This window comes from Zalophus californianus, chromosome 11 (assembly GCF_009762305.2).
Source record: "Zalophus californianus isolate mZalCal1 chromosome 11, mZalCal1.pri.v2, whole genome shotgun sequence".
Taxonomy (NCBI): domain Eukaryota; kingdom Metazoa; phylum Chordata; class Mammalia; order Carnivora; family Otariidae; genus Zalophus; species Zalophus californianus.
In genome coordinates, this window is record NC_045605.1 from 63,581,648 (window position 1) to 63,608,925 (window position 27,278).

At 39.0% G+C, this 27,278-nt stretch overlaps 2 protein-coding genes across 3 annotated transcripts; one reads left to right on the forward strand and one right to left on the reverse strand.

Annotated features, from left to right (window-relative positions):
• On the forward strand, positions 1-26,894 carry LOC113914123 (olfactory receptor 1030-like). Of its 2 annotated transcripts, none has more exons than XM_027579019.2 (3): positions 1-40; positions 20,373-20,498; positions 25,947-26,894. In XM_027579019.2, exon 3 carries the CDS (start codon positions 25,959-25,961, stop codon positions 26,892-26,894), a length of 936 nt encoding a protein of 311 aa, XP_027434820.1. In that variant the 5' UTR covers positions 1-40; positions 20,373-20,498; positions 25,947-25,958. The 2 variants fall into 2 exon arrangements, with proteins under 2 accessions (XP_027434820.1, XP_027434821.1); XM_027579020.2 differs by lacking the exon at positions 1-40 and adding an exon at positions 6,235-6,368.
• LOC113914122 (olfactory receptor 502-like) lies at positions 5,880-6,905 on the reverse strand. Its single transcript, XM_027579018.2, has one exon. It carries the CDS (start codon positions 6,822-6,824, stop codon positions 5,880-5,882), a length of 945 nt encoding a protein of 314 aa, XP_027434819.2. The 5' UTR covers positions 6,825-6,905.
• Positions 26,895-27,278: the final 384 nt, after the last annotated feature.

Here is a 27,278-nt window from a genome sequence, read left to right on the forward strand (position 1 = left end):
TGGTGGGTATGATTTTCCATAGGTATTTGTCTGGAGTAAGGTAGGTATGGCCAAAATGTTTTATATTCTGTTAAGGCCACTCTTTCCCAGTTCTTTGGTTAGGAGAAACTGGGTTTTCTTAGAGTTCTTTTTGTCTGTGTCTCTTTGTGGTTCTGGATGGGAGGCTTCTGTAGTATGCTGTCCAGGATATAAGGAAACCCAGGGACTCACTGCTGTGTTGTTCCTCAGGTCCCAAAATCCCTAGCAGGCTGCCTTCTTCTTTCTACCTTTAGAATCTTCCTATGCTTGTTTTATCTGTAACAGATTTTTTTTGTGTTTGGTGTTTGGTGTGTGTGTGTAACAAGAGGGGAGGACCTGAGAGGAATGGAGCTACTTCATCTTCAGTGGAACCAGAAGTCTATGCTTTAAAAAATTTAGAGATATTTATCTACCTCCTAATTTATTTTGTGCCAGAAAGTTGGTCATCAGACCAAGTTAGCCTGACATATCCAACAGAGAAATCTCTACCCTGAACTCTGAACAGTAAGGGTTGACTGGAAAGGAATGTGTCCGGGACGGATGGAAGTCCTCTAGTGGTGAAGTTGTCTTGAAGAGCCCCACACCCCAGCCTGTCAGAGAGTATATGCCTTAAAAGAAGGCAAAATATTAAGAGGATATTTGTGACCTTGAGCTTTTGCTTAACCTTTATATGCTTCAGTCACATCCTCTGTAAAATACAGATTAGGAAACAAAAAACTTCATAAGGTTATTCTGAGGATTAATTAGGTCAATATGTGTAAATCCCTGAGAACGGTACCTGGAATGTAGTAAACACTCTTATAGTGTTAGCTCCTATTGCTCACACTGGTACCACTGGTACTACTCCTCTCACTAACATTTGATTTCTAGATCTTCTAACTCTCCACCCATGTAAAAACAAAACTTTTACTAAACAAGGCTGGGATTCTAGTTGCCAATCTGTGGAACGGTGTGGAGGCAGTGGCGTAGCTGTGCTGAGCATGAGTTTGTGCAAAAGCCTGTCACAACTGTAGCAGGATCTGACCCAAACATTTAGTCACTTGCATCAGGCTGAAGCATTCAGCGGATCAGTGGCCAGGATTCTACAGCAGCAGAGTCAATGGTTCGCACCAGAGCAAACACTCATTCAGTCATCCATTCCCTTATTAATTTTTCATTCATTCATTTCAAAGATGCATTTTTGCTTACTGTGTGTCATTTACATGCATGGGGAAAGAGCAAAGACATGGTGGTAGCTATGGAAAGCTTTCAGCATTGTGGAGAAAACAAATATTAAGTCTGTAAGTGCACTGAATATACTGAAGAAAATATGCAGAGTTCTACAGGTGTACTTAATTGGTTCTGGAGCCTCAAGACGGCTTCACAGATAGGTAACAACACTCAAGTTCGTATCTATAGCATAAGTAGGTGTTACCAAGGTAAGGGGGGGCTAATGAATTCAGGTAGGGGCACTGCATGTGAGAGGGTGCTGAGGCAGCAAAGACTATGGACCTGTTTAAGGATTTAAAAGAAGACCAAATGATTGATTCTTAGAGTTTGGGTATTTGGAGACCAAGGAAGACTGGCGAGAGATAGAAATAGAACAGGGGCTGTATTCAGGACTCTGTGAGTCATTTTAAGAATTATTGCCTTTTCAAATGCTACCAAACTTTTAAAGAAGAGTTTAATACCTATTCTACTCAAACTATTCAAAAAATAGAAGAAGGAAAATTCCAAATTCATTCCATGAGGTGAGTATCACCCTGATAGCAAAACCAAAGATACCACAAAAAGGGAGAACTACAGGCCAATATCTCTGATGAAAATATATGCAAAAATCTTCAACAAAATACTAGCAAACAGAATCCAACAATCCATTAAAAAAACCATTCACCACAATTAAGTGGGATTCATTCCCAGGATGCAAGGCCAGTTCAATATTCACATATCAATCAACATGATACATCACATCAGTAAGAGAAAGTATAAAAAACCATATGATCATCTCAATAGATGCAGAAAAAGCATTTGACAAAGTAGAACATCCAGTCATGATAAAAGTAGGTTTAGAGGGAACATACCCCAACATAATAAAGGTCATTTATGAAAACCCCCCACAGCAAACATCATACTCAATGGGGAAAAACGACAGCTTTGCCCCTAAGATCAGGAACAAGACAAGGATGTCCACTCTCACCATTTTTATTCAAAATAGTGCTGGAAGTCCTAGCCACAGCAATCAGACAAAAAAAGAAATACAAGACATCAAAATTGGTGAGGGAGGAAGTAAAACTTTCACTATTTGCAGGTGACATACTATATGTAGAAAATTCTAAAGACTATACCAAAAAACTACTAGAACTGATAAATGAATTCAGTAAAGTCATAAGATACAAAATAAATGTGCAGAAATCAATTGTATTTCTATACACTAATGAAGCAACAGAAATAGAAATTAAGAAAACAATTCCATTTACAATTGCACCAAAAATAATAAGATACCTAGGAATAAACTTAAACAGTTCAGAGACCTGTACTCTGAAAACTATAAAACACTGATGAAAGAAATTGAAGACAACACAAAGAAATGGGAAGACATTCCATGCTCATGGGTTGGACGAACAAATGTTAAAATATCTATACTACCCAAAGCAATCCCTATGAAAATACCAACAGCATTTTTCATAGAACTAGAACAAAAAAATCCTAAAATTCATATGGAACCACAAAAGACTCCAGATAGCCAAAGAAATTTTGAAAAAGAAAACCAAAGCTGGAGCTATCACAATTCCGGGCTTCAAGTTATATTACAAAAACTGTAGCAATCTAAACAGTATGGTACTGGCCCAAAAATAGACACATAGGTCAATAGAACAGCACAGAAAACAAACAAACCCACTATTATATGGTTAATCCTTGACAAAGCAGGAAAGAAGATCCAGTGGGAAAAAGACAGTATCTTCAACAGTGGTGGTGGGAAAATTGGTCAGCGTCATGCAAAAGAATGAAACTGGACCACTCTCTTATACCATACACAAAAACAAATTCAAAATGGGTTAAAGACCTAAATAGACCTGAAACCATAAAAATCCTAGAAGAGAGCACAGGCAATAATTTCTCTGACATCACCCTTGGCTATATTTTTCTAGATATCTTCTCAGGCAAGGCAAACAAAAGCAAAAGTGAACTATTGGGACTGCATCAAAAGAAAAAGCTTTGGCACAGCAAAGAAAACAATCAACAAAACTAAAAGACAACCTACTGAATGGGAGAAGATATTTGCAAATGACATACCTGATAAAGGGTTAGTTTCCAAAACATATAAAGAACTTATAAAACAATACCCAGAAATGAAATAATCCAGTTAAAAAGTGAACAGAAGACATGAACAGACATTTCTCCAAAGAAGACATCCAGATAACCAGCAGCCACATGAAAGGATGCTCAATAGCACTCATCATCAGGGAACTGCAAGTCAAAACTACAATGGGATATCACCTCACAGCTGTCAGAATGACTAAAATCAAAACACAAGAAACAACAAGCATTGGTGAGGATGCGGAGAAAGGGGAATGCAAGCTGGTGCAACCACTGTAGAAAACAGTATGGGGGTTTCTCAACAGTTAAAAATAGAACTACCCTATGATCCAGTAATTGCACTACTAGGTACTTAACCCCAAAATACAAATACACTAATTCAAAAGAATACATGCACCCCTATGTTTATAGCAGTATTGTTTATAATAGACAAATTATGGAAGCAGCCCAAGTGTCCATCGATACATGAATGGATAAACAAGAAGTGGCGTGTGTGTGTGTGTGTGTGTGTGTGTGTGTGTGTGTGTGTGTGTAATGGAATATTACTCTGCCATAAAAAAGAATGTAATCTTGCCATTTGCAATAACATGAATGGAGCTAGAGAATATAATGCTAAGTGAAATAAATCAATGGAGAAAGAGAACTACCATATGATCACACTCATATGTGGAATTTAAGAAACAAAACAAATGAGCAAAGGGAAAAAGAGAGACAAAGCATGAAGCAGACTCTTAGTTATAGAGAACAATCTGATGGTTACCAGAAGGGAGGTGGGTGGAGGGATGGGTGAAATAGGTGATGGGGATTAAGGAATGCATTTGTCATGATGAGCACTGAGTGGTGTATGGAATTGTTGAATCACTATATTATACACCTGAAACGAATATAACACTGTATGTTAACTATACTGGAATTAAAATTAAGTAAATAAAATTTGCCTGTTTTCTAAGCTCTTTGGGAGATATTAATGAAAGAAGTCATGGTTGTATGGAGAATGAATTGGAAGAGCATAAAAGAGGGTAGAGGAAAGCTGGTTAGGGTTGTATTAGCATTATCCAGAGACACAGAACCAATAAAAAATATATATGAATATAAAAATACATATACAGAGAGAGAGATTTTAAGGAAGTGGCTCACGTAATTGTTGGATTTGGCAATTTCAAAATCCACAGTGCAGTCCAGCAGACTTAAAATTCCATAATAGTTGATGTTGAAGTCTTGAGTTCAAAGTCATTATCCCTCTTTTTCAGAGGACCTCAGCTTTTTCTCTTCAGGCTTTCAACTGATTGAACAAGCACCCCTCACATTATGGAGGGTAATGTACTTTACTCAAAGCCTACTGATTAAATGTTAGTTACATCTAAATATACCTTCACAGCCACACCAAGACTGGTGTTTGACCATAGCTGATCACCATAGCTTAATCAACACATAAAATGAGCTATCACGGGAGTCCTATTGTAAAATAAATGTACAAGTGGTAGTTTGAAACACAAGTGCTGACAACGTAATGAAAAGAAGTAGGAAGTGAATATTGGACTCTGAATGTATAACATTTTGTGACTGGATGCAGAATGTGAAGGGGGAAAAGAAATCCATTTCTCTCAGGGTTCAGAATCCATAAACTGAATGAGGGGCCTCTTCCTGGGATGCATAATATTGGAGGGAGCAATTTGGGGTAGGAAATGATACTTCCGTTTGAGATAATCTGTTCTTGAGTTTCATTAGACAAAAATATTTTTGTCTAAAATGTTAAAGAGAGGACTGGGAAAGAGAAATAAGTTGTGGTAATTGTCAGTACATAAAGGTAAGTTAAGCTTCATGGGAAAAACACAATCCCAGTCTCCTCCAGCTTCCTTCACAGGATGGGAGTCTGCCCATGAACAAGTCTCTCCAAGAGTTGTCCCTGAGGAGTTCAGGGTCATGCTCACTCCCACAGAGAAGTCACCTATCTCACCTGACAGAAGCATTCACAGGTTAGTCAGGGGCATCTCATTCTGTTCTTTTATGAGGTCCCTGCAACTAGGCTGGAACCCAGAGACCCAGAACACAGGCCAGCATTTATGGGTCCACAGAGCCCACCCCCAGCAGATAAGCTTACTGCAAAAATATGTTTCCAGTAACTTTACTGTCTGGTTCCACTTGGTCATTTCCCCTCAGGATGTACTCAGTCATAATAATTATCATGCTTATTTCAGGATAAACTGCTGTTGAAATGGACTTAGTCTTAAAGGTTTAGAGGTACAATAACCTTAACTAATACAGAGAACTGCTTTTGAAAAAATATGAATAAAAGTTATGATTTTCAGTTGATTAGATATGTTTTCATGTGAACCAATTTGTGTTTATAATTTAAATTAAAATTAATTTTGTTAAAGGTAACTCACTATAAGCCTCTGATTTACAAATTGATATCAGAAAATCCACCCTCTACTTTACTCTAAAAAGCTCCATGCTGGCTGACATATGGACTGACATGTTTAGACCACAGACACTCAATATCCTTTTTATTATTATATTTATGGTATATTATTTTATCAAATACTATAAAATAACAAGCTTCACTAAGAAAATACTTTTCTGCCCAGCTCTCTCCTCAGAGCCACCTTCATCTCACTGTTCCTGAGGCTGTAGATGAGGGGGTTCAACATGGGGATCACCACCATGTAAAACACAGACACCACCTTGTTCTGGTCAGTCGAGTAGCAGGACTTGGGCATCACATAAATGAACGTGATGGTCCCATAGAACAGAGTGACCGCTGTGAGGTGGGACGCGCAGGTGGAGAAGGCCTTGTGGCGTCCCTCAGTGGAGCGCATCTTCAGGATGGTGATGAGGATACAGATGTAGGAGACCACGATGATGCACACCGTGACCACAATGATGGAGCCAGCCGTAAATGAGGGGACGACTGCGGGGTTACTGCTATCAGAACAGGAGAGTTTAACTAAAGGAGCAAAATCACAGAAAAAATGATTGACTTGATTTGGTCCACAGAAGAGTAAAAAAGAGAAGCAAATGGTGAAAGAGGAAGCATTGAGAAAACCACCTATGTAAGTCACAGCGAGTAGGCAAACACAAACTCGCGTGCACATTTTGGTTGAATAAAGCAGTGGGTTGCAGATTGCCAGGAAGCGATCATATGCCATGGCAGCCAGCAGGAAGCACTCACTTGACCCAAAGAAAACAGCTGAACCCAGCTGGATGGCACATCCAAGATACGAGATTGTATTTCTCTCCACCAGGAAGTTTATAAGCATGTTGGGTGTGACAGAAGATGAATAGCCTAAGTCAGCCAAGGCCAAGTGGCTCAGAAAAAAATACATAGGGTGGTGAAGCTGAGAGGACATCCTGATCAGAATGATTGTGCCGAGGTTGCCAGTTATGGTCACCAGGTAGACACAGAGGATGATCATGAAGAGGAAGACTTGAAGGACAGGGTCGTCAGTTAGGCCCAATAAAATGAACCCTATCACTGCAGTGTGGTTCCCACCCCCCAGTGAATCCATGAGGCAATGTAGCAGCTCCCCAAATGAACCTGTGGTGAGAACATTGCAGGAGTTAGAAATTCGATGGCTTCATTTTCGTTAATGCACAAAGAGGTTATTATAAACAAGTAAATATTCAAATTAAGTTTGGACTTTTTTTTTTTACTTCAGAGTAAAAAATTTATATTTTACATATAGTTTTAGAGTAAAAAGTTTAGGTATTTATGTATATGAGTATTCTCTATTTTAAGAATTCAGCAGAAACTAGGAAACCTTCAAATAATGTACCCTTTTCTCTTTATTTATAAAATGTATTTAAAGTAGCTTTAAAGCTAAAGATTAAAAACATAAGACTTACATAAAGAACAAAAGGAATGGTAAGCATAACAGAAAGAATGAAAATGTGTATAATAGCCTATATTTACACATTTTAATGGAGTCTTGGGTAATAGCTAATGTTATGGAATGCTTACTAAGTAGTGGGCACAGGGTTAAGAATTTTGTATATATAGTTGTATAATTTCTATGAAATAATATTAAACATTTTTATATGATTTATAGATGTGGAAACTGACCTTGAAAATATTAAGTAATTTATCTAAGTTTATGTAGCATGTGGTAGAATCAAAATAGGAATCCCAGACAGTTTGAATCTAGTTCATTCCTTTGGTAGCTATGCTATAAATGAAATTAAATAATATTTAAGATGAAGCAGAGTCTCTTGGAAATGGGTGGATAACAAATTACCCTTTCTACTTGAGAATAGCTAACATATAAAAAAGGTACTAATCACAAAGTTTACAGTATCAGTAAAACAAGACCATCTTTTAAAAAGGAGAAATACAATTTTCTTAATAGGACAAAGAAGAAATAGAAAGGAATTTCAAATTAAGGTTATAAATGAAAAGTCACCTATTATAAATTTATTAGGTACATGTAATATTTAAAGTATTGTCTTATTAAGTAGATTGATATGTCAATCTAATTACTCTGCAAAACATGATTAATATCTAGGACATAAACTACATTTATTCAGACAAATCATTTTCTAAGGTAGCAATGTTCTCCCATTGGAGAATTATAGAATAAAATAATTTTATTTTCAACATAATGTACAGCTGAATGAAGTTCCAACCTGAAAAGTTAAGAAGTTTACCCATGTCCACCCAGCGAGTGGCCAGATTGAATCTCATCTCCATGTCTTCTGGCTTTATATTCTAGACTTTGTCCATTGTATCTGCTTGCGTGTAAGCTAAAGCATTCAGAACAGTAAGTAAAGGAAGTCTTTCCGCAAGGTATTTACTAACAGTAAGTCCCCAAAGCATCTCAAGACTAGTGAATTTAGTAGCATTAATGTTGAGTTCCGAGTTTATTTAGATGGGGTAAGAAGACCATGTGAGTTTCTGGTCTTAGGAATGGATAAATGATGAATCCTGGTACCCGGAAGTATGCCTATTTAATATGCACTAAATAGGCCGCAGAAATGTAGATTAACTCAGCTAAGGTCACTTGTTAGCTGACTGCTGGGTTACATCTGCCCTGTTTCTCCACAATGACTTGAGAGTAGAGATACAACATGAGTGAAGTCATGAAAGCCAAAATCCTACCTCTTGAAATAAGAATTCATTCGTCCTAGAGCAAGAAATTCAGTCATTGTTACATAGCAGCCATGCTATCTTATATTATTGTTTGTCTTTGGGAAGAAATCTCTGAAGACTCTAGAGATTGAACTGTGAATTTAAAAGCACCAGAGATCATTATCACATTCTTCAGTGAATATGGAGCAGTTCCCTTTGCACAGACACAGCTCATCTTTAAGGGTTCTGTCAATTCTCAAGCGATCTTTTTGTTTTTGTTTTTTTTTATCTAGATAGTGGTGCACTTTCATTTGATAATTATTGGGAGTGTAATATAAGTTATCTAATGGCTGAATATTGGCTCTAAGTGTACTTTGATATTTCAGGTTAAGGAATACTAAAAATATGAAATATAACTTTAGCTCCATTCATTCAAAATGTGTTCATTGTGGGAGTGTTTTATAGTGATAAAGGTAAGGCACTCCATTAGGTGCCTGGGGTAACAGGGTGGAATGCCATGGAAGGTTGAATTTTAAATAAGACAATTTTTAAACATGTATACATTTTTTCCTAGCAAAAAGTAGTAAATGAGTATCTTTAAAATTGTGTGTACGTAGGGAACTCTGTAGTATAAAGATGTTTGGGATGACTCCCTGATCAGACTTGGCCTGCATGCCTCAAAGGTATGACTACTGGCTAGTGGTTTATCCCACAAGAAGGATGATGATAGAAACAGCTGTCTTCAACCTGAACACTCAATCTAATTCTCTTGCTAAACCAAATTGTAGAAAGTCCTATCTCCCCTTCCTGATACACCCTTGATGGATTTTCCAGTAATAATGCTAACCAACCTTTGTTCAGATTTGACTCCTTACCAAACACGGTGCTTGATTTTTTGCTTACATTTTCTCATTTAATCCTCACAATAATTTGGTGAACTAAGTATTTCCATTATTTTAACTTTACCAAGAGAAAGTTGAAGCTTAGATTAAGCCACTTGTCCACATGCGCTCAAATGGTCGAACTAAATCCTTGTTCAAAATTCAGGTCAGACTAAACGCTAGACGGTGTACTTTTTTTTTTTTTTTTAATTTTATTTATTTAAGTAATCTCTACACCCAGCATGGTAGACGGTGTACTTTTAACTAGAACTGCCGTCCAGGCAACTTCAAGACTTGAGTGCCTCAGTGATAACCACTGGTTCCCAGCCAGTCCTTGATTTAGTTTTCTCTCTTCCCTTAACACTGCCTAATTCCCTACAACTGGCGGGGCCTGCAGTCTGTCCCTGAGTGATGTAGTTTTTGGAATGTTGGTGAGGTTCGTGGGGTCTGAAACCGACAGCCAAGAAAGAATTCTTGAGACATCTTTAGTGCAAAATGGTGGTTTTATTAAAGCTCAGGGACAGGGATCCTTGGGCAGAAAAAGCTGCTGCCCCTGGATAGTGAGGGGCAACTGATCATATACTTTAGGGTGGGGAGAAATAACAGGAAGTTCCAAAAGGACTTTCATATGCTGAAGAAGACTCCCAGGATACCGGGAGACCTTGCTATTGTCATACTAAGGCTGTTTTTCCCTCTAGCAAGGCATTAACATTAGGACAGTTGGGAGCTTCCTGGAGAAGGGTCATACTCCACCCGCCTCAAGATTTGTCAGTGGGTTGCAGATTATGAGGACATTTAATTTTATCTACATTTCTTCTGCCTTTGTTTCCCACATCACTGAGAACCAGGCCAGTACTCAGGATCCTAATTTCCAGTACTGTGTTCATCAATAACCAGCTCCTGTTGATTTTACCTCCTAAGTGATGTAGGAAAAGACATTAGGATTCAAAGCTGACAGCCAAGAAATAATTCTTGAGAAGTCTTTGGTGCAAAAAGGTGGTTTTATTAAAAGCATGGGGACAGGCCCTGTGGGCAGAAAGAGCTGCACTGGGGTCAGGAGGAGTGGCCGATTTTATACTTTCAAGTTGGGAGGGGGTTAAGGATAGTGTAGGTCTCTAAGGAATTTTGGAAGCAAGGTTTCCAGGACCTTGAGGGGGCTAGCTCTTGTTGGGAAAAGGTCGTTTATTACCGTCTAATAAAACCTTAGTCATGAGATCCTTCAGATGTATATCAGTGGGCCATATGCTCGGGGGATGATTGCCAACACGTATCTTGGGGGGTTTAGAGATAAAGGAAATTTCTAAAGGAATTTTTATATGTTAAAGTAGACTTACAGGATCCTGGCTGGGAGGGGGGATTGGGCTAAGATTGCCTTTTGCCCTTAGCAAAGTATTAACATCCAGGCAGTTGAGTCCTTAGAGGAATGTCACTCCGCCTGTTTCAAGGACTTGTCGATGGACTGTAGGTATTAAGGAAATTTAATAATTTTTCTTCTGCCTTTGTTTTCCATATCACTAAGTTCCTCTCAAATGTTCTTTGCCTCTCAACGCTGCAATAGCTGTCCTTATTGATTTCCCTATAAGCACATTTGGCCTTCCACACAATAGCCAGAGGGAGTTATTAAAAGGATTTAATATTATTCACTTTTTGCACTATCAAATAATTACATGCCCTTAGCTAAAATGGCTCATAAAGAAAACAATGGCCCACTGAGCAGTTCTTCACAAATCCAAATTCCTACTCCCAGCACAGAACAACTTTTTACTCTTTAAACTAGTTCATGTTTGAGATACCTCAGTGTCTGTAGATAATATGCTTTCTTAAAGAAAAATTAGGATTTCTATATGTGTTTTGCTTGTGATATTGTGATGAATAATAAGAAATATATGTTTGGTCTTAGTCTTGGTTTCTAGCACAGAGCTCTTAAAACCTTCAGAATTTCCTAAGTGGTAAGAGCAACCAGGAGCCTTTTATTGTGTTAACGAGGTGACCCTTGGAGTGCACTTCAGGGATTGGGGCTTGGGGCTGTAGTCAGGGGGAAACAGCCATGTGATTAGAGGGGTGGAACTTCCAAGTCCACCCCCTGACTTCTGGGGAGGAGAGAGAGGCTGGGTACTGAATCAGCTAAACAATCATGCCCAGATAATGAAGCTTCCATAAAACCCCAAAGGGAGGGGCTAGGAGAGCTTCCCAGGTTGGTGAACTCATGGAGATTTGGGGAGAGTGGCGTGCTCAGAGAGCACGGAAGCTCCACACCCTTTCCCCTTGCCCTGTGCATCTCTTCCATCTGGCGGTTCCTGAGTTATATCCTCACATAATAAATCGGTAATCTAATATGTAAAATGTTTCTTTGAGTTCTGTGAGCTGCTGTAGCAAATTAACCAAACCTGAGGTGGGGGTTGTGGGAACCTATAACTTAGAGCCAGTCCGCCAGAAGTACAGGTAACAACCTGGATTTGTGCCTGTTTGTCTGAAGTACAAGCAGGGTTGTAGGAACCTCTAATCTACAGCTGGTGGGTCAGATGCACAGGTGGTACCTGGGTTTGGGATTGGCAGCTGAAGTTAGGTGATGGGGGGCGGGGGGAGTTTTGTGGGACTGTGCCTTTAACGTGTAGGGTCTGATGTTATCTCCAGGTAGATAATGTCAGAATTGAGTTGAATTGTATGACACTCAGTCAATGTCCAGAGAATTACTTGGTGGTTCTGCGGAGGATCCTCCCCCCGCATTGGAATTAATGACTGGAACTTTTACTGCTATTTTCCCTATTTATTTAATTTGAACATAATTGTTACAAGGAGAAAAGCAGTGGTTTTTCCAAGTCTGAGAATTACTACAGATATTATTTGTTGAGTTAATTATAACAAGGTCAGAACAGAATAATCAAGGGTTAGATATCAAAACAAAATAAATTTAGTTCAATATTCTACAAAGAGAAAACAAAAATCAATAATTTCTCACAGCTGACAAGCAAGTGTCAAGTTGGAAAGATACAGAGCAATAAACAAGTAGAGCTAAAGTGGAATCTCACGGGCAAGTTTATTAAAAGTAAGCATTTCAACTTTATTCTAGCTAAGTAAGGTATAAATACCACCCCCTCAAAATAGGTCTTTAGTTCCTTTAGTTATATACATGTGAAAAATATTTTTCTAACATTTTACTCATATCTATACCACAAGATATAATGGTGAATTCAGTTCATTTTCATCTCAAAATCTATGTTACTTAAAAATGCAGTTTCAGTTAACGTCATTGTTTCTTGGACATTTCTCCGTATCTTGCACGTACATTAATCTGGTTCTATTTAAGGCAGGAGAGTATCCTTTATCCTAATGCTCTCCCCCTTTTTTTTTAAGTCAGCATTATTTTTTTAATTTAATTTAATTTTATTATGTTATGTTAGTCACCATACAGTACATCATTAGTTTTTGATGTAGTGTTCCATGATTCGTTGTTTGCGTATAACACCCAGTGCTCCATGCAATACATGCCCTCCTTAATACCCAAGAAACAATGATGTTAACTGAAAAAAAGCAAAGGTTGCAAATTAGTATTTACACCATGAGCTCATTTTTATAACCCTATCTATTTAATGCTTTTGTGTCTAGAAAAAGAGTTGAAGGGATGTTTAGAAGGAGAATTATGAGAGGACTTTCAATTTTTTACAAAGTCATGTCTGTTATTTTTGCAATCAGTAACTAGTTTTTTGAAAAGGAGACTTGAGATAACAACTCTTACTTTCAACCCATTTATTTTTTGCTTTATCATTAAAAGAATTTTACTTAAAAAAAATGCAGTTTCTCAGTCTTTCAAATTTGCAGCTATTGATATAAGCCCTCTGGTTGTAACTCTAACTTTAATCAAGGCTGAATTAAGTAGCTTCGCAGTTAAAATTTTGCACACCCCCACCATTCACATTAACACACACACTCATATATGTTCCACTCCTTCCATTTTTCATGATCTTGGATTTAGTAATGGATACTTAGGAATGATATCAAAAACATGAGCAACAAAAGAAAATATAGGTAAATTTACTTCATTAAAGTTAAAACTGTGCTTCAAAGGAAACTATCAATCAGTGAAGAAACAACACACAGAATAGGAAAAAATATTTGCATGTCATATCTGATTAGGGCTTTGTATCAACTTATAAAGAGCACTTACAATTCAAGACAAATAACTGAATTTTTTTAAAGATTTTATTTTTGAGTAATATCTGCACCCAATGTGGGGCTCAAACTCATAACCCTGAAATCAAGAGTTGTAAGCTCTACTGACTGAGCCAGCCAGGCGCCCCACAAGTAACCCAATTTAAAATGGGCATTGTGGGATGCCTGGGTGGCTCAGTTGGTTGAGCGTTGGACTTTTGACTGCAGCTCAGGTCATGATCTTGGGGTCCTGAGATGGAGTCTGTGTGGGGCTCCACTGGGTGTGGAACCTGCTTGGGATTTTCTCTCTCCCTCTGCCCCTCCCTCTCACTCTCAAAAAATCAAATAGGCATTGTTCTGCTTCTGGAACCCCAGCCCCGTCACTGCTCCAGCGGTAACGGATGCCTCTGTCACTCACTGTTTTCCACTAGAAAAGGAGGAAAGAATGTTTACACTAGAATTAACTTACTGCTATTACTACTATGATGCTCCTCTCATTTTTTATTATCATTATTATTCAGTCCTACTAGTATGGAGGCTCTGAAGCCAAGGCTTACTTATCTTATTGCAATTATAAGCAAAGACATTTTCAAGCTCATTAGAACAATTAGTTGCCTTTGATGTGAAGTTGTTTTCCTGAAACTAGACTTTGGGTTTGGATTAGTTGGCGCAGAGTAGATGATTTTAATGACTCCTCGGGGAGCAGGGCAGCCTTTACTCATAGTCAATTTCAGAGACCACACTGAGTCTGAGCATTAGTTCAGGGAGTCACATCTCCTATATCTGGAACTGAAGCTGAGGTGCAGAACTGAAGACTGGCCCCTGAGACCTGGTAGGTGAGACACCGTCTCTGCCTATCTGTCTCCCCAGCAGCTCAAGGTAATACATTTTTGCAAGGCATGACACTTCCCCAGATAATGGGGCCATTAGAGCAACAGGGGATGCCATCAATTCTTAACTCTCCCTATGTGTGTGTGTGTGTGTGTGTGTGTGTGTGTGTGTATACACATTCTTCATTATATATATGATTCAAACAGAAATTACAAATACTAGAGAAATTCATCTTCTCCCACTCTGAGGCCTGAAACTACCTGGCTCTTTGAAATCAAACAAACCTAGCATTTTTAATAAAATTTCTAAAATCTCCATTAACGGCTTTATGGATGACTGGTAAGTACTGTCGGAATCTGAAACTTGCCCTCCCTCCCCCCCCCCACCACTGAGAGGGGCCATCTGGTCAGGTTTCATTCAGGAATCAACACAAGCTTAAAATAATATCCCATGTCAACCGCATTCTGGCAAATGGACACACGTTGACTAAGTGAGAGATGAGAATGATTCTAGGAATGTTAGGATCTAGGTTTCAGCAAATAGAATCTGACTTATAGTGAAGCTAGAAGAACATAAATGAGGCTAAAAAAGCCATTTTTAAACTCATAAAAAGATTACCTTTGTAGAAATAACCCATGGCCAAAAAGATACTGAATCTTTTATTAGTTGTACAGTAAAACAGTTATTGACACCTCCACCTTCGGACATCACAGATGTCCTATTCTGTCCTGTTTTATCAGATTGCTTTTCTCAGCTGAGTTCTCTAATAGTTAAGGAGATGAGTAGATCAATTTTTGTTTTTCTTTTCAAGTTATACACAAAGTGTATTTTAAGCTTGTACATTTACAAATTAAGTACTCGGGGGAGGGGCATCCAAACAATAATAGTACAAACACAAATGCAAAAGCAATATGAAATGTACAAAAAAGGAATTTGAAATTGGGCATAACTAACTAAGTACATGGACTGAAGCAAAAAGGTCTTCTTATTTAACTACATGAGTTTGTGAATAAGCTAAACTAATTCTGAAAATAGAATGGCTGGAGACAATTACAGAGCTGAGTATGTAACAGTAGCTTTGAAGCATGAATTAGCTATTTAATGCTATAGTTCTAGGTATTCGGTTGGTGTATAAAGGACATTTTTTCACATAAAGTGGTATTGAAGGGAGTAAGAAAGAAAAGGATGTGAGGGTTCAGTCTAGCAATGAACATACTGTGAGCTCTTTGAGTGTCTACCCATGGGGGAGGAGGAGACACCTGGAGTACCAAATGCCAACATCTTATTATCTGATTCATTCAATCTTATGCATCTTACCATCATGCTTTAAGTCATAGGAAGTTGTCAACAGTGCCCATGCCAGTTGTACCTTAATATCTTCTTGTTTTCAAGTTTGAAAATATATTTATTCTATCTTTCACAACTGAGTAATGATTTGGCTAGTTATAGAATGCTTGGCTGGAAAGAAATGCTTTTACATGAGCATTTTGAACCAATGTATTGTCTTCCGGTTTTGAGCATAGCTGTTGTGAGATGTGTTGATGCTTTTCTAATACCGTTTTGAAAATCTCTCTCTCTGGAAAGTTTTTAGGATTTGAAATTTTATGATGGTATAACTTGGTGTGTGACTTTTTTCACTTACTAAGCTGGGTAACTGATTTTTTTTTTAAAGATTTTATTTATTTGAGAGAGAGAGAATGAGAGATAGAGAGCACGAGAGGGAAGAGGGTCAGAGGGAGAAGCAGACTCCCTGCTGAGCAGGGAGCCCGATGCGGGGCTCGATCCCGGGACTCCAGGATCATGACCTGAGCCGAAGGCAGTCGCTTAACCAACTGAGCCACCCAGGCGCCCTGGGTAACTGATATTTTAATATCTTCTTAGATTACGATCGAATCATGATATAGCATCAGAATTCCTTCCATTGAACATTTTTACACCATTCTTTTACCCAGACATTTTTATTCTTCAGAAATCAATTGCTACAGTTGGTCTCTAGTGTAGGTGGAGTGTTATCAGAATGCATGCCTGTAGTGGTGTAATTCAAGGAAGGAGTGAGAGAAAATAGGACTTAAAAGAGAAGAGCCATAGGAGCAAATGTCATTTTTTAAAAAATCATGTTCAATGTTGTTTGTACACACTAACAATGTGGGAGTTTTCTGTACAAAACTGACACCAGAACTGTGCTGAAGGAAAGCTAGTTAATCTATATCTCAGTCCCTCTGATTATTCATTGTTTTCCTCAGTGTCCGCTATTTTCTCATTCCCCACCCTCCTCCACAAGAAAAAAAATCAAGAACAAACAAAATGGAGAAATTCAGTGCACCAGTCCCAAACACTTCCTTCATAAGTTCCCAGAAGATCAAGAAGTCCCTCTTTGTGTTTTTCTTAGCATTGAATGTCGTCATCCTGGCACAGAAACAGGAGACAATTCTGATACCCAACTTGGTTGGAATTTCCCTTGTCTCATGCACATTTTAGCCTGCAGGGGGGCGCTGTCTTTCCTTCTGCATACTGCACAGTCTCCTGTTACCGAGAACAGCCATTGTCACGATGCGCATCTTTTTACAGATTTGTTTCTTACATGCTCCACTCACCAGGGATGATTGTCTCCTGGCCAGAGTATCCTATGGTGAATCCATGTCCATTGGTCACCTTATGAACTATGCAATCATGGTGTCTAAAGAAATCCAAAATAACTTGCTGGCCAGGACTCCCTTGAGTTCAAGGACACATGTAATGGTAGCCTCTCTACTGCTGCTTGCTGAGTGGACCATCATCCACAACCCCACAGACTCTAGCTCTTGGATATTGGGGATTTCGCTCAGCTTTCTTTCCTTCTTTCTTCCTTTCTTTCTTCCTTCCTTTCTTGCTTCTTTTCTTTCTTTCTTTCTTTCTTTCTTTCTTTCTTTCTTTCTTTCTTTCTTTCTTTCTTTCTTTCTTTCTTTCTTTCTTTTCTTTTCTTTTCTTTTCTTTTCTTTTCTTTTCTTTTGTCTCTGTAAAGATTGCTAGTGCTATTAGGACTGTCTTTATCTCCCAGGTCTCCAACCTGGCTCTAGTCCCAACGATTCTCCCTTCTGAAACCTTTTTTTAGCTACATTTTCCACTTCTCATTCCTGGGTCTATCCAACTTTCTTGTTTGAAATTCCAAAACAAACTGGCTAGGACCAGGTGACCATGGCCATGAGCATGCTGAATCCCCCGTCACACACCTCAAGGCATTCTTAGGGAGGGAATTTCCCAGAGACAGGACCAAAGAAAAAGACTGTAGAATGAACTTCAAACTATAGACATGAACTTCAAAGGAAAGCAGTTCTTGCTGTTAACAATTAAGCTGAACTGGTGTCACATGGCCTTAGAAACTGGGATACTATGTTTGAATTACAAAAATAATTATTTATCAAAGGCAGGAAATCAAAATGTTTTACATAAAACAAGAGTAACCATCCATATTGGAAATTTTGTTTAGTGGTTGTTTATTGTTTTCTCAAAAATTTTCTTTATACCGCTCCTTTTTTTTCTGTTGCACTCTGTGGGGGTCTTTGGGTGGTAAATACAGAAGGCATTCATTTCTCAGTGTGTAACATACCTTGTTTATCTTGAGCTTATGTAGTAAACAGCAAAAATCCTGAGTTACTCTCATCTGCAGGCTTTGCTATCGGAAGGAAAATACATATCAAATTAATTCTAATTTGCAAGTACTAGGTGTGTCATTTTATTGCAAAATAATTCTCTCTTATAGCACGTTACTGAACAAATCCTACAGGTCAATATGTTGATGTCACTCAAATCAGTCACAGACAGACAGATGCCATCAATCAGGCATCCGAATTGCAAAATCCCCAGTATAATCACAGCCCAAATTGTCTCTTTTCTCAGATCATAAAGAGGCCTTCCTCAAGCCAGGCAGCCAAACTGTTTAATGGGAAGTCACAGCATGAGCATGACTCACAAATTCAAGGACAGTAAATACAAGAGTGAAGAAGCCTTTCTTTACCCCAAAGGTTGCACTTTTCCACTCAGATGTTAACACCCACATTTCTTCCAGGCCTATTTAAATTTTGGTAACATTAGGACAGAAATATAAGTGAACATTCCCTGTTGCTTAACTTACTCCACACTATTAACATGGGGACTTTCCACCAAGGAAAATCTAAATGTATAATTAAGCCTCAAACCAAATGCAACAGCTACTCTGAGGCAAACACGGTAATTCAGGGCACCCGCCAACTCACAGTTCAGCGAAGGAATCATCACACCTGTAGGAGTTCCTGGTTGTAGGAGAACAAAATATTAGAGGGTTTGAGTTATGCCTCTGACATCTTCACTACTAGTCACCCCCCTCGGGTGTTCACATTACCAAGACTCTTGCATACCCGGAGAATGCTTCCTTTTAAAGTTTGTCCCCAGCTGAATGCATGAATCATATGTGTACCTTCCTTCAATTCAAGTCCTTCCTAAAAACTGCAATTAAATCTCATGACCCAGAGATTCTTCAAGATACCTTCCCCCTCGGAACCTCACTGGTGACTATCTGATACTCCTAGATCTAGAACTTCTTTCCCAGTTGTGCTGAGGAATGGGGCACAGTGTAAATTCTGGCCCCAAAGTGCCATGGCTAGTTTCCCTCAGCTTTGTTGGTATCAGTTTCTCTCCTTACCTTGCCCCTGCTGGGCACTTGCTCAGACAAGATGCAAGTGTCACCTGCTTTCTGCAAGAACAGCCTTTAGGAGGCCTAGCTGTCCCCCTTCCCCTCCCCCAATATTTAATTTCTATAATTGGCTCATTTGAGCATGAGAATTCCATAGAAAAACCAATTTTTGATATAGAGCACATCGATTATTGTTTGACCTGGGACTAGACACGAGATGTAACAGGAAAGGCAAAAAAATAGTTCAGTTGACTCTCTGCCTCTGTCCCTTACTCCAGTTCTTGCAGTAGGCCTCGAGTCCTAGGGACTCTCAAAATAGAAGTCCTGTTGCTCAGTGCCAGGGTAACCCGCTTGAGATCAGATATGGCATTTGCAAAACCATGGACTTCTTCAACTCAGCAAATCAAACCTACGTTTCACTCTATGCCATCTATAGCCTAGAAAGTCTCTCCTCTAAGCAGAATGAAAAGTCAAGACAAAAACAAGAGTAACCGTCCATATTAGAAATTTTGTTTAGTGGTTGTTTATTGTTTCCTCAAATAAAAATTTTTTTACGAGTTACTTAAAATGGCGAAGTTGACTGGGAAAAGCCACTGGAACCATGTCTCTAGGTCTGACACAAACACATTTCTCTTCCAGCTTCCTCCTCTTTGGTGTGAATTAATGCACTTGGGAAATGCTGAGAGACAGCAAATGCGCTTTCTAGTTGGAGATTGTTCTCACCTTAGCTCTGCCTTGCTTTGAAGGCTGACGTTGAGGGCAGTGTTCTTTGCAGCAATACTTTACGGGATGCACCACACCATTACAACGAATGACCTAGAGGGCCAGGTTCCAAAAACTGGAGAACTGCCCCTGGCCACATCGGGTGTACTGATTGTTCCAATTTCAGTCTGGAGGGGAATGGGGAAGAGAGAGAGAAAGGGAGTGAGGCCTATGAAACTATTAGAACATTTAGTCGCTGACCTGGCTTTGAATATGATTTTATTCCTTGATTTGGTTCAACAGGAAATATATAGCCATAGGAAAAATGAAGACTGCTTTTTTCCCTTTCATTGTCTGTTGTGATAAATATGCTAGCCAAGGCCACCTTTTCTTTGCAAACAAAAATGTCCCATATGTGCATCCTAGTCACATAATCTTTGCATAACCTTACCCTGTCCCCTATAAAACATTCCCTGGGCACCCATCCCAGCCACAACTTCAAGGCCACCCACTGCATATGCCCTGCTAAGGGCAGGAAGACAGTTCCAAGTATCACACCAAAGGTTCTGGACTTGAGAATCATCCTGGGCACATGAACCAAACATCGGAATGCAAGTCATCGTTAGTTACCAGGATGATTCAGGGATTTTATTCCCAAGGGTAGTTCAAATTAAATGTAAAATATCTCCTAGAAACTCTGTATATACTGTTCCCTTGGTACCCAGGAAGCTCTGAAATAACAAGAGATAACAGACTCATTATATTTTATAAATACTCACAGGTTTGTCGGTATGGAACACAGAAACCAAGTCTTCCACATGAAGAAGTCTTCTCGCTGGAAATACTCGAGGTGGACGCTTCCAGAACATTGGAAATCCGGACTGACTGCCCGGCAGGTGCTACCGTGGTAAGCTTTTTTCATTTCTAAGGCTGCTATGGTAAAAACTACAAGGCAGTCAAGAGAAGGGTTTCAGGTCCGGGACTGTGAAGAGGGCAAGGCTTGAGGACAGGTATGCTTGCTTTGCTTCCAGCAGAAAAGCAAATGGGGAAGGATAGATTGACTCTTACTTGGAAAAGTTGGGATTTTTTTTGTCAGCGTATTATTCTCTTAGGAAACCATAGCGTGGGCCTGATCAACTCACGAAACCTCTGAAATCGCATGCAGAATGTTGTATGAGTGAAACTTTCCCAGAAACAGATACTTAGTTTTTACCAGATTCTCAAAGTAGTTCATGTGCCCCTCCCTTCCCAGGGGTTAAGAAGATTTCTTAAACAAAGTTGTTTGAATTGTTCAAATAGTGAATGGTAAAACACAAACCAATACTCCAAACTACCAAACACTGAATATATTAGTTAGACACAATAAATTTAAAGGTACCTGAACAAACTAAGAAGAAATAATTTTTCTCATAGGAATCTAAATTTACAAATAAATGGATTTTAATATATATACATAAATCATATCATAAAGGACTCATAATGGGGAGGCAGTATAGTTTAGGCTGAGGATTCTAGAATCATCCTACCTGGTTTCAAATCCTGGCTCATCTACTTTCTCTACTTTGTGAATTTGGAAAAAACTACTGAATATTTCTGTCTCAGTTTTCTCATTAAGAAAATGGGGGAAATGATAATTATGTATTAAATAAAATAATGTATAAAAGTGAATGAATCTTGGCACATCAAAAGTATTTAAATAATCACTGGTTATTATCACTAAGTTTGGGAGTCATTAATCAGAATGCTCAGTATTTTATCTTTTAAAGGGATCATAAGTTTTCTCTTAGGTAGAAAATTAAAAGTCAAATATTTATTATGAGAAATTTATTATTTTGTTTTTCCTGGAATTTATCATCAGGTCTAGTTATATTCTAAGAACTAATAGATAACATTAATATTATCAGTAAGCCTCAAACTTAATTGCCCATGAAGAAAATCAGAGTACATACTGGACTAAAAACTGTTAAGAAAGAGCATTCAATTAGAAGATTTTTGAATGCAAAAAAAAGCATTTCCATAGGATAAATGATGAATAAATATTCTGCTATTCAAAAAGAAATTTAAAAAAATCTAGAAATTAGAATGCATTAACCATGTCTTAGAAACTGAATAGGCAAATGTGCAATTATGTAAATAATTGCTAACATAGGAAAAATATTCTGTCATGAAGAGCTGATAAATACAAGTTAGCGTCAGTCCACTGGCTTTTTGGGTCCTTCTAGAGTTACTAACTTGTTCTGCGTCACAGTTAAAGTGAGAACCATTATACTTTGAATGGAGGCAGGGGGCCTTGACCTATTCTAGAAATAAATACGAAAGCATGTCTTCTTGCCTTTGGATGGCACAGAATCCAGAACAACAAACATTTTACTGAGTAAGATTGCTTATGTACAACTCCTGAAGCTCTCAAAGTTTGGTTTTGCTTTAAGCTATTATTGAGAGAAGTAAGACCACAGCAAAATAGGCCATGTCTATCATAAATAAACCGGGAGTATTAGAAAGGCCCATACTTAAAAGGATCCTTACCATTTCCTGATATGAGTAGGCCTGGACATACCAGGGCACCTCAGGCGACTGCTCTCCCCAGACCTTAAAGATACAATTTTCCCAAAGATCTATCCTTGAACCCTTGCTGTTACCTATTTCTATGTCCCTGTTTCGTCTCATGGATTCTCACAGCTTTTACCGTCTTCTGTCCATTAAAGGCTCCCAAATCAATATTGCTAGCTGTGCCCATGCGGTAGCCACCCACCATCCCCTCAGACTGAACTCAACCCCCTTCACTTTTACTTCACTCCTAGCCCAGACTTTCTGTTTCTACTAAAAGCACTACCTCACAGGGACTTGTTATAAATACAGTGGGAAATCTGCTTCTTTTTCTTCCCCCCATTAAGTCCTCAACTTTATGGGTTCGCGCGCGCGCGCACGTGTGTGTGTGTGTGTGTGTGTGTGTGTGTGTGTGTGTGTGTATTTAAATTGTGTCAGATCCTCAGGAAAGAGAAGGAGACAAAGTAAAATTTAATTGAACTACCAATTCTCAGGTGACCATTATCCTGGTCTCTCAGACTTAAAACTTGGATCTCAGTCCACTGCCAAGTGACACAGACTCTGCCTTTGGGGTATCTCTCCATCCTAACATCCTAGCCGGTATGCCTACTGATGGCTCTCTCCCTCCCTTCAATGCACCCTGCACATGCTCCCAGAGTAACTCCCTGAAAGCTTAACTCTGGTCAAGTCATTCTACTGCTCTGATGTTTAATGGATCCACGTTCACTACTGATCTAGCTATTAAAATCTCCCTGACATGTGAAATTCTACAAAATATAGCGGCCCCCCATCGCCGTCCGGTTTGTTTCTCACTCATCTCCTTCAGATGTGCTTGCTCTTAACAGAAAGGATGCTCACAGTCCCCCAAACATGCTCTGAGCTGCTCTGACTTAAGTCTTTGCTCAACTATCCCTTACTAAAATGTTCTCCTTGAATCCATCTTTCACTTTTTGAGGTTCTTTCCATTTTCTATGACCATCCCTGTACATTCCAAAGGCTGCCTACTCCCTATAGGATACAGACCAAACTCCTCAAAATGGATGAGGCCCTCAATTTTCTAGCCCAGATGTGCATTTACTTGTAGGCAGTACTACCCTTAGAGCCAAACAAAAGGGACACTGCCTTGGCCACATTCTTCAGGGCAATTCTGGGCCTCTTCCTGCTGCACCACACTCCATGGGACAAGGCCAAAAGATGCCCCCCCCAACCTCCATTCATCCTATCCTTCCCTTCTAGACCATCTTCCAGGTACCAAGACCCTAAAATTCCTCGCCCAGATGGCCCTCAGAGTTTACAAGAGTCTCTCTCCCAGATCACCCTTACAAGAGTAAACCACAACGCTAATGTTCACATACTTAGGGCTTAAGAGAAGCCAAGGGATGGCTCTTTGCAGGGGTGTGAAAAGATGCATACATGTTCCAGCCACAGATGTGGGTTAGAGGCAGGTTCTCATGCCACCTCATTCCAGCATGGACCTCCAAGGATTCTGCCTTCCAGGTTATTATAAAGGTACATTTGTTGAGGAGAGAGCTAGAACATATTTTATTAATTTGTTATCTTTACTTTTAACTTTTATTTATTAAGGCATAGATATGTAGGCCTGCATTTGTTATTCTTGCCCTGGGCCCTGCCAGTGTCAAAGGCAGGCTTGCTTCTAGGGAGCTTGTATTTTAACTACACCAAATATGTGCAGTTCTTTAAAGCCTTGCTTTTCTCAAACATCAGTTATATTGCACAGGCTATTCTGTCTGTCTATATGCCTGAGAGTCCCCTTGTGCTTTTGGAGCACACTTTAAGAGGTTGAAAAGTAAAAATTTGATCCTAGGGTCCTGGAATCGAGCCCCGCATCAGGCTCCCTGCTCTGTGGGGAGCCTGCTTCTCCCTCTCCCTCTACTGCTCCCCCTGCTCTTACTCTCTTGCTCTCTCTGTCAAGTAAATAAATAAAATCTTTAAAAAAGGTAAAAAATGCCAACTTTGTCACTATTTTTAATATTAATCAAGAAGGACTAGCCAATGCAAGTTGAAAAGAGAAAAGAATGAAAGATCCTATACAGAAATGAGGGAAGAAGTTCATATCCTTTTCATAGTATATGAATCTGTATTTGAAAAACCCAAAAGAATCGACTAACAACGATTTTTAAATGATAGGAAACTATAGTAAAGAAGATAATTATAAAATTAATTTACAAAAATCCGTAGCTTTTCTATATATAAAAAGTCCTTAAATAAACCACAAAATAAAAAAAAGCTTCCTTTACAATAGTTATAAAAAGATACATTTGTAAATAGACTTCAAAGAAATATATAGGACGTTTATCTGTAAAGTTTATATGTTTAAAATATTTTATTTATTTATTTGAAAGAAAGAGAGAGATAGCAAGATAGTGAATGAGCAGGGAGGAGAGGGAGAAGCAGGCTCCCCGCTGAGCAGGGATCCCGATGTGGGGCTCAATCCCAGGACCCTGGGATCATAACCTGAGCCGAAGGCAGACGCTTTACCGACTGAGCCACCTAGGCACCCCTATCTGTAAAGTTTAAAGAAAACTTTAAAACTCTGTTTAAGAAAGTCATTGATAAATGACATACATACTTTACTTACAGAAGTTTTGATTGTAAAGCTGTCAATTCTCAGCAAATTAACATACCAATTCAATGCAATAGCATTCTAAGTGAAAACAGGATTATTTTTATTTTTTTGGAACTTGATAAAATAATGTCAAAGTTCATCTGGAAAATATACATGTGAAAATAGCCACAAATTTTGTTACTAGATACTAAAACCAATTCTATAGTACTGTATTTAAATGTTTGGTCCTTGTTCTAGAAGGAAACTACAAAGAAAATGAATCAGAAATTGACCCAAGTACTTATGACTGTTTTACTATATGATAAGGCTGGAGTTTTAAATCAACAAAATCAGCTGGAAAATTGTTTCACCAACAAATGGCTTTAGAACACCTGGTTAACTATTTGGATAAATAAATGAAAAGAGTTGATTACCTCATTCTTTATATCAAAATTAAACTCCAGAGAGAGCAAAGATTGTAATGTAAAAATGAAATCCGGTAAAGACCTAGAATAGAGCAAGAGATAATTTTAAAAATAATTTTAAATCAAGGAAAGTTTATCTAAGTATGTCACAAGGATCAGAATTCAAAAGGAAGATTGATAAAGTTGACACCAAACCCTTTAAAATTTACTGTGTAGCACAAAGAAAAAAATACCAGACCAATCTGCTGAGTGACAGACTAAGAAATAACTTGCAATACAGGTATCAAACAAATGGTTGATTTCCTTAATGAGCAAAGAGGCCCTGTAAATAAAATGCTTAGAAGACTAACAACCTAATAGGAAAATTAGCAAAGAGACTGAACTGAGCAGTCATGAAAAAGAAATACACATGCGAATAATTGTTTGAAAAAATGCTAATAACCCCTACTCATCATTTTTAAAAATCAAGACAACATGAGTTGCCCAGTATTCACCATTATGACGGCAAAGGTTTAAAATTTGATAAGATTTTGGGTTTGTGGGAAAACCAGCGTTCTCATACAGTATTGTTGGGCGTGTAACCCAGTGCAACTTACTTGGAGGTCAATTGGTCAGTTTCCATCACAAGAGAGAATGAACGGACTCTGACTTCTCTGAGTCTGTTTTGGCAGAATAAAGCCCCATGGCTAATGACAGTCTTTTACCGTTGGGATTGGGGAGCCAAATTTCTGTCATCTGGTCCTGGAACAAAGAGGTAAGAAGTTTGTATTTTTAAGTCTAATCATTTTGAAGCCATGTTTCTTCTTTTTCCAACAAGAGAGAGAACAAAATGGCAAGAGGCAATCAGACCACAGTGACAGAATTTGTCCTTATGGGATTCACAGACCGTCCAGAGCTCCAGCTTCCCCTCTTTGTGGTGTTTCTGGTAATTTATCTCATCACCTTGGTAGGAAACCTTGGCATGATCCTGCTCATCAAGGTGGATTTGAAGCTTCACACCCCCATGTACTATTTCCTCAGCCACCTGGCATTCATCGATGTTTGTTATTCATCTTCCATTGGGCCCAAGATGCTGCAAAATTTACTGGTGAAGGAAAAAACCATCTCCTTTTTAGGCTGCTTTGCCCAGCTGTACTTCACCAGTGCTTTTGCCACCACCGAATGCTTCCTCTTGGCCACAATGGCCTATGACCGCTACTTGGCTATCTGCAACCCCCTGATCTACGCAGCCATTATGACTCAGCGGGTCTGCAAGGAGTTGGTGATAGGGGTCTACACCTACGGCTTCCTAAACTCTGTAATACAAACAGTTCTGACGTTCCAGTTGTCCTTCTGCGACTCCAACATCATTCACCACTTCTACTGTGCTGACCCCCCTCTCCTTGCCCTCTCCTGCTCTGACACTGGCAACAAAGAAAAGCAGCTCTTGATCTTCTCAGCAGTGAATCTCACTGGATCCCTCCTGACGGTCCTCATCTCCTACATGTGCATCCTCTTTTCCATTCTAAAAATCCAGTCTTCCGAAGGCAAGTGCAAAGCCGTTTCCACCTGTGCCTCCCACCTCACCGTGGTCGTCATCTTCTATGGGACGCTGTTTTTCATGTACCTGCAGCTACCTAAAGCAGGGGATTCGTGGAAGTACAACAAAGTGGTCTCTGTGTTTTATAGTCTTGTAATTCCCCTGCTCAACCCCTTGATCTATACCCTGAGGAACATGGAAGTAAAGGACACCCTGAAAAAGATGCTAGAGGGCAAAGAGCCATAGTGAATGAGTTGTCAGGATGTAGCTTTGGGAAAGTAGGATATGCTGACACAGTATAACCAACATGATTGAAATTTAGCAGGCCCGTTGCCATGCGGTCCAGCCAGGTTGGATTTTTTTTAAAGACCAAAAGTACCGGACCACTTGCTTGACGTGGTAATATTGAATCCAACCAATTATCATGGACTAATCAGAATCGATTTACAAGCTACGTAGTTAAGAGCTACATCCTTCATATGTTGAAAATGAAGTGGCTTACTACCAATTAGGTAACAATATGGGTTCTACGTTTTAAAAGATCCTAAAAAGCAACATTCTGGGTGAAACTATAAATTATTGAACCTGAGTACAAAACCCCACACACGAATATCTGTTATTAGAAACATT